At 46.0% G+C, this 11,125-nt stretch overlaps 1 protein-coding gene across 1 annotated transcript; it reads left to right on the top strand.

Annotated features, from left to right (window-relative positions):
- Positions 1–1,367: 1,367 nt before the first annotated feature.
- On the top strand, positions 1,368–10,946 carry DAZAP2 (DAZ associated protein 2). The gene is made up of 4 exons (XM_077328917.1): positions 1,368–1,564; positions 4,356–4,477; positions 7,192–7,434; positions 9,666–10,946. The coding sequence occupies exons 1-4, from the start codon at positions 1,552–1,554 to the stop codon at positions 9,792–9,794; spliced, it is 507 nt and encodes a 168-aa protein (XP_077185032.1). The 5' UTR covers positions 1,368–1,551; the 3' UTR covers positions 9,795–10,946.
- Positions 10,947–11,125: the final 179 nt, after the last annotated feature.

Raw genomic sequence — 11,125 nt, 5'->3', positions numbered from 1 at the left:
GGTATGTATCCTTTGAGTTACTGAGCATTTGGTTACTCGCCCATATATTCTCATTTAAAAATAAATACATAAATAAGTTCAACTACAAACCTATTCAAAAACAAATCCAGATAGGCCTAGAAGGAAAACACCTCAAAATAAGACATATTCACCTCGCCAGTTTTATTCTTTCAATAAAAGTTTCTTGCAATAAAAGAAAGCTATGGAAGGAGTGAAATTGATGCATTCCAGTATTTCTATATCTTCTTTACCAGTTTCATCCATGGACATAATTTCCCTTTGTGAAATAAAGTTTCCCTCTCAGCCTGTGTGTTGGTGACAAGGCTATGGCTCATGCACCAAACACAAAACTCACACACCTCCAGGACACGTAAACCTTCTCCTAGCAATGTCCTCCCAATTTCCTGCAAACATTGCTCTGAGATAGACTGCCTCCGAATAGGAAGGTTTCATTCGGTCATCAGGGAAAAGGGCCAGTGGAAGTAATTCAAAATTAGTCATTTTTTTTCTGGAAAAGAATGAGAGATCTTGAGGAAACCAGGGCCCATTTTGCACATGTAGGATAACACAATGTGTTTTTCAAAGCTGGATTTACCTGTGCAGAACAAGAATGTAACATGAGCAATCTGTAATGTAATTTTGAACCTAACTATGTGGTCCCAGGACAAGCTAACAAACTCAGCACAGCTTGTCACTTGTGGAGATGCTTCCATGCCTGGGTGGAGACGGATGGGGCAAGCAACTAGCCCCTTTTAATTCTTTTTCACAACCGGGAAAGCATTTGCCATTCATTACTAACCTTGACATTTTCACTTCTCCAATGTTTTTATGAACCACAGTTGAACTCAAAGGGCAGATTAGCTTTTTAAAGCACAGAATTATCACACTGCATAATTTGGATCATAAGAGTTGGAAGGGATCTAGGTCATCTAGTCCAACCCCCTGCACAATGCAGGAACTCACAACTACAACGATGTTATGACAGTTTACTAATTTGCCACTAATTCACTTGCTCCTTTTATCCGTATTCTTAGGATCCCTGTTCCATTGCCTGAGGAAAGCTCACGCCTTGAATAAATCTCCATTGGCCTTAAAGGTGCCCCAGGGCTCAAATTTTGTCCAGACCAACACGGCGCCCCACCTGAATCTACTTCTAATGTGCACTGAAAACAAGCTGAAATATAACGAAGTAAATTGAAATATACAGAATCGGAAATATAAATAAAATAAGCAAAAGTGCGTGTCCCCTTCCTGGCGCCCCCGGTGAGCACGCGTGCCCTTCCCTGACCGCCCCCAAGGACCAAGCCACGCCCCCCGACACCGCCGGCCGTCCTCTGTCTCCCCTGCCTCGCGGCGACGCGCTGCGGCATGACGTCACGCGGTCCGACGTAACCCCTCACATCAGGGCTGCAGCGACAACAACAAGGAAGTGATTGAGCGAGGAGAGTCGCCTCGGCCGCCGTCGCTGCTGCTCGAGCCACCCGTCACCGGAACCCTCCTGTAGGCGGGTGAACCGTTCTTGCCCCTCCACACCTTCCCGACGCCGCCATCATGAACGGCAAAGGCAAGAGGCTGCTTTCCATCCCCCTTTCCGCCCCCGTCCTCAATAACCCCACCCAGTCACTTCACCTTTCGCAGGGGCGCTGCTCCTTTAAGGCAGGCGCCGCAGTCCCGTTACCTGCGGGCCCAGGCCGTAACTGGCGGGAGCCCCGACCAATGAGAGGCTTAGGAAAGTCGGGGTGAAAGGGGTGGGGGAAGGGCGGATGTTAGGTTGCTATGACGCAACCCTCCTGGCTTGGAGGTTAACCCCTTGGCTGCTACGCGAGAGGGTGCTTTTGGACTTCGCGCGAGCCCTCCCTCGCCTTGTAGAGCTGCAGTGGGGAGTGGAGAGAGGCGGGGGAGTGAGGGCTGCTTCCATAAAGCTACTGCGGCCCACGGGTGCGTGGGCCGCAGGCCACCCCAGAATCCCCTGCGATTTGACCCAGGGATTAGAGGGCTAAAGAAAGGGAGTTGTTGAGTTTTTAATGGCCAGGTGGGAAGAACACCGTTGCTGGTGCTGCTGTGTATATTAGGAAGCCCTTGAGCTGTTATAAATAATTGTTATTTTGGTCCAAATGACTGTAAGTGAACATCTTGTCTTGAAGTCTATGAGGGAGCCCCGTGGGCAGTAGGAGGCCGTGTTAACACAGAATAGGTGCCTGAAAGGGGGGTCTTCTCCCTTCCCCCCTTTAGCACACAGACAAGATCCACAGTCAAGGGGAAGGCCAAAGGGACTTTTTTGCTGACTCCTCCAGTCCTTTAAATGCCAGATCACTCCTCGTTGCTCTAAAAAATTGGAAGCCTAGGGTAGCTGCTGCCCTTTCCTGGTGCTATATATTCACATCCACTAATGTTGCTCAGAATTGTCACCATCCTAAAATGTGCATCAGAAACGTAGGTGTACTTACGCTTGTGAACTCACGCTTTTTCATCACTTTTGTTAGGAGCATCTTGATACCAAAATGCCATGACAGAAGGCTGAGGTGGTAGAATACACTGGACCACTTCAGACTGCAGTTGAGGGATTATGTTTTCAAAGTTTCCCCTCTATTAACAGTTCCCTGTCAGTGGGTAATTGGCATAGCATGTGAGCAGATCTATCCAAGCCTGACTCCCTGATGAAATGTTGTATTTGCAAGGCTATTCTACCACCTCATTCTGCAGCATGCGTGGTATAGGTCAGGCCTTATTCTCCATTCCACTTCTGTTTGCTCAGAAGCAGAGGTAGTCAAACTGTGGCCCTCCAGATGTCCATGGACTACCATTCCCATGAGCCCCTGCCAGCATTTGCTGGCAGGGGCTCATGGGAATGGTAGTCCATGGACATCTGGAGGGCCGCAGTTTGACTACCCCTGGCTCAGAGGGTTCTTTGGGGTCTGATAGGACCACCAGCAACTGTGTGTGTATCTGGAAATGCTTCACTTCCTGCCTTTAAATGAAAGAGTCACAAAGTAGATAGGGCAGTAGATTGAAGGAAAAAGGTAACTTGGGCAAAAAATGAACCTAATTTTTGAGGAAGGAAAAGAGAACACGTGCAAATGGGACCACACAGTGTATGCTGTAATGGGTTAGGAACTAGTGGTGGACATCAGGAATGCAGATGCAAATGCCAAGATCTGCGCAGCTCCTGGGGATGTTGTCACCAACTCTGCCTATTACCCCTTGGCAGGTATTGTTCAGAACTCACCTTTGCTTGCTATGTGCTATCTCTGTGATTGATATCATGCCAATGACGTAATACGACTAGGAGGCCAGCACCTGCGTAGGAAGGAAGTGAAATCTGTAGCTTCAAAGGATGTTTCTTAAATAGTAACATTTCTTAAATAGGTTAGGAATTATAACACTAGTATACAGACAGCCCAATCCTGTGTAAATCTCTTGGAAGTTATTACTGCAGGATGTAACTTATGTGTCACAAATGCAAAGGAGTCCAATGGCCTCAGTGGATTATATCGTCCAAGTCCTGCTCCAAAATGGGATGTCCTTTACATAAACTTTCGCCTTGCAGTCATATTTATCCAATCTTTTTACTGGAAAATGCCCAAGCAGGAGATTCTAGAATTGCCCTAGGCAGCTGAATGAATTTCTAGGCTGAATGGCTCTCACATAGCTAGGGAGCTTTTCTTTATGCTTAACTTGGATCTCATCTCCTGTAGTTGAATGTCTGCATATGCTTAGCTCACCCAGGTGGTATTTGTAGCAGATTGAATATTCTGTTTTGGCAGCAGTGTTAGAGCAGTCAGATAGTTCTGGAGGTGCAAACAGATGGGCATCCCTACTGGAAAAAGAAGCATTAGTTGGCTGAAGGCGCTGTGTGGGCATGGAGCCGGGAAAGGGGGCAAAGGAACTGTGCTAAAGAAGATGCTTGAATAGCCACGCGGTCACAGATTCCTGAATATTTTGTTAAATCAGCAGGGTTATAAGTAGATGAAGCCAGATTTGAAGTCCAATTCTGGGCGTAAATGATCACACAGTCACTGTCTCACTTGAGTCCCCATGAGAGGGCATTATCCCTTTTTAAAACAGGGCATAATCATTGACCACCTTTGTTCTTAAGTCTGGGAGTAGCAGGATGGAATGGCATTTAATGTGCTGCTGTAGTTGACTCCTCTGTGATAGTAGCACCCCACAGAACTGCCAGTGCTGTCTTCTGTTAAATGATCTGCTGTCTCAGGATTCTCTGCATTTCGTGATGTGAGCAGAGATCTATTTTGTCATTTGCTTAGTGGTGGGAGGAGTTGTCCCTGATTTTGCATCTTTCCTGTTCCTTTGCAACAAAGGCTGTTGGTCTAACACTGATTAACTTTTCTTCATAGGTCAATATCCTACACAGCCTACTTACCCGGTCCAGCCTCCCGGTAATCCTTCGGTGTTCCCGCAGACTATACCACTCCCCCAGGCTCCGCCTTACACCGAGGCTCCTCCTGCGTACTCAGAAGTATGTACTTTCTTTCTGTTCTCTTCACACACCGCCACTAGAGATAATGCTGCTGCTAACAACGGTCCATGGGTTTCATTGAAATATTATTAGCTCATTATCACTGCCCGTGTCATGACATTTTGAACATCCAAATACATCTTTTAAAATCTTATCTCTATCATGTCCCTATTGCTACATATGAGTTGTGGCTCCAGCAGCATGCAAAACATTTGCATGCTTGAATGCTTCATTGTGATCCTGGGTCCTACATAACAGCATCTTGTTTCCAAAGACTGGATGTTATAAGGTGTGGTGGGTGGGATGGTTGCTAGAAAACAAGCAAGATCTATCTGTGGTAATGTTACAATGGCCTCCTTTCCCCTAGATCAGGGGTGGGCAAGTTATGGCTCGCCACTCTCCAGATGTCCATGGACTACAATTAGCAGGAACCGGGCCTCATGGTAATTGTAGCACATGGGCATCTGGAGAGCCACAACTTGGCCACCCTTGCCCCAGACAAAAGCTAAACAAAATGCAGTAGATGTGGCCGTAGTGGGCCTTTGCACTCATCCCGCTTGTGGGCTTCCTAGCAGTAGCTGGTTAGCTGTAGTATTAATAGGATATTGGGCTTGATGGGCCTTTTGTCTGCTTCAGCAGGGCTCTTATGTTCTTCAGGTATATTTTGTTGCATATGATAAATATACTGCTGCGTAATTACCAATTGATCTGGCATCTTCATCGTACACAGATTTTGCTGAGTTGTTGCATGCTTATTTGATGTATTTATGCCCCACTTTTCAGCATGATTGACTAGAAAGGCAGTTTACAATTCCAATCAATTACATTCTTTAAAAATTGGAACTAGTTGCTGCCTAGTTCCTTCCATTTGTTATTTGGGAGCTTCACAATGTGTGGCAGCATCTGTTGGGATCTGAAAAGTTAGGACTGTCAGTTGATAGAGATGATGGGAGGAAGCATCTGTGTTGTTTGTCGTCCAGTCTCATTCCCATTTCCTGGCTGTTGATGGCTTCAGTAGTTGGGCCCTACAGTGTTACAGTCGAATGGTAAGGGTTTCTTCCTGAAACTGCAGCTTACTGAAGATAGCTTCTCACAAGAGAGGCCCAGTAGCAGAGAAACCTGGGGCCATCTAAGCTTGTCATTAGAATGCATAGCATGTGGTGGTCCACCATCTGATGAGATTGGTATACTGTGCTTTCAGTAAATTTTTCCCTATATAAATCCTCCTCTGTTCAGTTCTACACAAGAAGCTGGCCCCAGCACTATATGCCCTGTACAATCCTTCTCCTCAAGTTTTCCATCTGTACGTGAGACCCGGGTTAGGGATTGGGATGCAGAAATGTCTTCTCAGAGGGCACCCAGTCTTGTGTAATTTTTTTCTTTGGATGCTCAACAAAGCGTGCATGGGAACATCTTTTCAGAAATCTGTAGGCTGTTTCAAGGTGGGCTGCTAGTTGGCCAAGATCATGCTAGCAGTGGGCAGAGTTTTAGTCTCAATGTCTTTATTTTAGATACCCTTTCCTAGGATGGTGTGGGCTACACATTTGAATGATACATAACTGTTGGGAGTTGCTGTGTGGTGTTAACAATAACCATCAATATACTTTGCATTTTACAGAGTGACATAAGCTAGAAAGGTAGGTCTTCACTTTGAGAAGTTAAAAAATCTAGATTTTGATAGTGGGGGATGCAATTGAAAGAAGGAAGAAAGTTATAGAAACAATTTAGATTGATTTGCCCAGTACCCACCCACCCTTGCTACTGGCAGTACCTTATATGGGACAGAGCAGTTAACCAACATCAGTCCCTAAAGTTTATATCATTGCGTGAAAATATTGAGGGTCCCTAAGATACTACTGGATTCCTAACTGTTCTACTGCGGAGCAACACGGCTACCTTCTGAAACGATCATTGTCTGTTTACTCCATCTACTGTATACTGGTGCTAACTATCGCAGGCCAACAGCTGTTTTTTGAGCTGTCCTGTGCAGTCCCTTTAAAGGGACTGCAGTCCTTTTCAATGGAGCCTGTGGTTCAAAGACAAACTGCATTTTTCCACTTTTAGTGCCAATCTTTTATGTTTTGGCCTGTGAGCTTTCAGTGTGGAAGGTACTGAACACTTCTTCCAAAGTGAAAAGAGAAATATCACAAATGTTGACTTTCAGATCTTTTTTCTGCTGAGGGACTGGAATCTGCAGCAGGATCTGACCTCTCTTAACATTCTTTTGCTGCTGATCTAACTTGGCTGAAGGAAACTCTCCCTCCTCATGCCTTCACGCTTCAGCTAAATCTCACAGGACGCGCTAGGTCTGAGACTCCATAGCGAACAAAGAGCAGATGGTGTGGACAAGCAGTCAAAGTGAACCATCAGCTTCCATGCCCTGGGTGTGAAATTCTCAGAGGCATCCATTGTGCTGCTGGTGGAAACAACATGCTGGGCTAGGTGGACTTAGATCTATTTTAGAAAGGCAGTTCACAGATGCTTAAGTAGTCATGAGCTCCTGCATAATGCAGGGGATTGGACTAGATGACCCTGGGGGTCCCTTCCAACTCTATGATTCTGTACAAAATGCATTCCAGGGATTGTAACAATCAACTGTTCCTAAAACAGCTGTATCCTTCACTGAAGGCATTCCATGGAGAGATGGAACGTTTCTGAATATGTGCCTCTGAAATAAGCATTTTCCCCCTGTCTTCTTTCTTCCCCCACCCCAGCTCTACCGCCCAAGCTTTGTGCATCCTGGAGCCGCCACGGTACCAACCATGTCTGCTGCATATCCTGGTGCCTCGCTGTACCTCCCTATGGCTCAGTCCGTTGCTATGGGTCCGATGGGCTCTTCGGTTCCAGTGGCTTTTTACCCCGTGGGCCCGGTCTATCCTCCTGGATCCACTGTCCTCGTCGATGGGGGCTATGATGCCGGAGCAAGGTTTGCGACAAGTGCCCCTGCTAATATTCCTGTAAGTTGGCCTCGTAACATAGCGTCTGCTTGTTCTGTTCTTTGGCATAGCTTAGGAAAAGGAGATAGCCCAGTACCCCCCCACCCCTCAACCTTAAAAAGGTAAGTGTACTAAAGGTGGGCATAGCCTTTGTGCATAGGATGGTGTAGCTAATCACTTGCGGGGCTTACTTTGCAATGCTTTGTATGCATTTGGGAGCTGGATAATATCTCTCCGTGGAGAAGTTACAAGGATAAGCCGTTCTGCATAGACAGCTGCAGACTTTTGTCGCAAATGTAAATTGTGGCTCTTGTAGAGCAGCCATGACTTTAGGCACGTTCTTATCCATCTGCCTGATTCTCCTGGGCCTTTTTCTCCGAATACAGAAGCTGTCAAAAATGCTTCTTTCCCTGAAGCTCAGGTTAAGAGGCTTTTCTTAACAGATGATTTGATTTACAGGTTACAAGATTTGGGATGGGATCACTCGTGTCTTCAAACTCCCACTTATGTCAAGTATTACTGAATAATACCAGGGGGCTTGGATCCGTCAAAGACGGATGGGTGGGGGAGTTGTTTCTTTCAGGGTAGACTGGGCTGTTGACTTCAGCCATGCCTCTCAGTCACACCCTTTTGAGTTGCATACTGTTCTGCTCATTCCTGTTTTCTCACTGTTTCTTCCCACTCGACTGTCACTGGGACTGTGGCGGGTGGGCAGGTGTTCCCTACCATTTGTACCATTGTAAATCTCAGCAGCTGTAATTCTTTGCTGTTGCATTGGGCCAGTGCTTGTCATGGTGCTGCTACCATTCAGAGCCAGCTTGGTGTAGTTATGAGTGGGGACTTCTAATCTGGCAAGCCGGGTTTGATTCCCCACTCCTCCCCCACATGCAGCCAGCTGGGTGACATTGGGCTTGCCACAGCACTGATAAAGCTGTTCTGACTGAGCAGTGATATTGGGGCTCTCTCAGCCTCATCTCCCTCACAGGGTGTCTGTTGTGGGGAGAGGAAAGGGAAGGTGATTATAAGCCGCTTTGAGACTCCTCCTGGTAGAGAAAAGCGGCATATAAGAACCTCTTCTTGGTCTTGCCAGATTCAGTCCCTAGCATTTCCATTTCGTGTTTTTTAAAGGAGCAATTTGGCTGGGGAGAAAATATCTGTATAAGCTACTGCCTAGTACAGGAGTTCTCGACATGGTGCCTGCCAAATGTAGAAAGTGGGTGTGGACATGTAGGAATCCCCTCAGCGAGGGTTGTGATTGGCCACTGGAGACTCGATTGGCTGTGCAGATTTTTAAAAACATGGCTGTGATGGTAGTTGCTAACGCAGCAGGAGGCCCTGCCTCTTGCAGGAGTGGTTTTGCGGCAGCCATTTTAAGGGCTACATCCACCATGATATGTCAGATTTCCAAAGGCAATCACAGGCTGGAAAGGGTTAGGCATCCCTGGCCTAGTAAGACAGAGTGTAAGATAGTCTCCGCGGGGTCTGCTTGCCTTGAGTTCAGAATTCCCGGTTATCCAGAATAGACAGTCTGGCAGCCACGCACTGCGGCCTATCAAATGCTTGTTAAACGTTTCCTCAGCAGCCTCGCTTGGCAGCATGTACAGTCTGGGAAGCTGCGTGGTTTATCAGGCCTTCATAAAAGCACTGCCACCCACCATTCCGCAAGGAAGATCTGGCCCCCCTTACAGCAGCAGTAGCGAAGACCAATCGGCACACTCTGTCTCCCTCCCCTCTAGGACGGGTTATCTAGGGGTAGTACAGATAAGGCTTGAGTTTCTTCTTCACCGCATCTTGTTCTATTGTGCTTAGTATGTGTGTATATTGTTGTTTTATGGGTTTTATTTTATGGTTTTATTGGGTTTTATATGTTGTAACTCGCCTCGAGCCTCCAGGGAGAGGCGAGTAATAAATTATTAATAATAATAATAAAAATCTAACACAGGCCTTCTCATCCAGGGTTTCCTGAATGGATGGGAGTGAATTAATTATATATATTTAAAATTTGATAAACATTTCTTGGGTGATATGACCATATATGGTCATGACAACCCATCTTCCCCAAATGGCCAATGACGGGCCTGGAGAGTGTGGGCAGGGGTGGGGCCCCAGGTGGGCGTGTCTACAGCTGTGCTTCCCAGCCATATTCCGCACGATCGTGCCATTCTGGGGTCTCTCAAAGCCTGAAGAACGTTTCAGGGGTTTCTCAAAGGCGATTAAGGCTGACCTAACAGGTTCTTCTCTCTGTCTTCCAGCCTCCTCCTCCCGGCTGTCCCCCCAATGCGGCCCAGCTGGCTGTCATGCAGGGTGCCAACGTGTTAGTGACGCAACGGAAGGGCAACTTCTTCATGGGGGGCTCCGATGGCGGCTACACCATCTGGTGAAGGAGCGGGGGTGGGGTGGGCGCTACATTGGTGTAAAGGAACGACATCACATACTGTCAGCACTTCTCACAATGTAACCGCTTTAGTCGTATTAACCTGGAGTTGCAGTTTAGACACATGATGATGGGGGGTGTCTTCCTGGTGCCCTGACCCTTCAGGCACTTTTTTTTTCCTTTTTAAAACGTGTAAAGACAAAAACAAGCAAACAAAAAAAAAGCAAAATGCAAAACCATGCAATGGTAGGAGTGCCTCTCTTAAAACCTTGGGAGTTAAAATTGTGAAATAAATGCAAGTGATGGAGCCCCCCCCTATTTCCCTTTGATTCCACTGGAGAGGGCTTATGCATCAGCTCTCTCTCTTTTTGGCTTTTCTTAATCATCAGCTATATATAAAACCAGGTTTGAGGGTGGGGTGGGGAGTGAAAGGGGAAGCCTGGAAGAGAGCCTGGTTTCCAATGATCAAACTATTAAAGCCTGCAGAGATATCTGTTGCCAATGAATAGAACCGAGATAAAACACCTCTTTTCTCTTCCATAGAATCAATGGTGCTGGAGAGAGAATCTAGTTGGACGTAATTTTTTTGGGGAGGATGGGGTGGGCGCATGGCAGATGCCTATTAAAGGGGCAGGGGTGGGCTCAGCTTTCGATTTCTGATCCCCTCCACCAGTTCCCTCTGCTCACCTTTGCTGTCTGTCCCTGTGCTTCTTTCAGGGTAGAGCGTTGGCCCAGGATGTTCTTTTTATACACTCTTAAGTGATCTTGGACTCCTTTGCACATTAAGAATCTAACTGAAGCCATGTTTCAGTGCCAGAAACACAACATTTCATTAAATGCTTCCTGTACTTTTCAAAAATAAGAGCTTAAAATGAGACAGGTTTTTTTTAAGGGAATTAAAAAAAAAAAGCAACCCAGTGTCTCTTTGTGGAATGTCATTCGAGCTAGAGAGACAGGAATGTCTGGATGTCAATCAATGTGCAAGTTAGCTGGATTTGATGGGTGGTTCTTTTTTTTTTTTTCCAAACGCAAAACTTTTTAAAAAGTGACTTGGGTACAATAAAGTCTTATTAGAGTTAAAAAGAATATTTCAGGGATCCTCAATCTTTTTGTTGTTGTTGTTGCTTTTTGTTCTTATGAATTAAAAGAAATTATCAGATTTGGTGAATATATTTTATCTTAATTTTCTGTGTGTTGTATGTGTCATGGTTAACCATACAGCTGACTGTTAATGAAAGGTTGGGATTCTAGGTCTCTCTGTAAACACTGTGGTGCACTTAACTTGTGGACTTTTTATACTAAAAAAACAAGTAGAATAAAGGCTATTTTGAAAAATTT

This window comes from Paroedura picta, chromosome 3, assembly GCF_049243985.1.
Source record: "Paroedura picta isolate Pp20150507F chromosome 3, Ppicta_v3.0, whole genome shotgun sequence".
NCBI lineage: Eukaryota > Metazoa > Chordata > Lepidosauria > Squamata > Gekkonidae > Paroedura > Paroedura picta.
The sequence above is the reverse complement of the archived record's forward strand: the minus strand, read 5'-3'. Positions and strand labels throughout refer to the sequence as shown.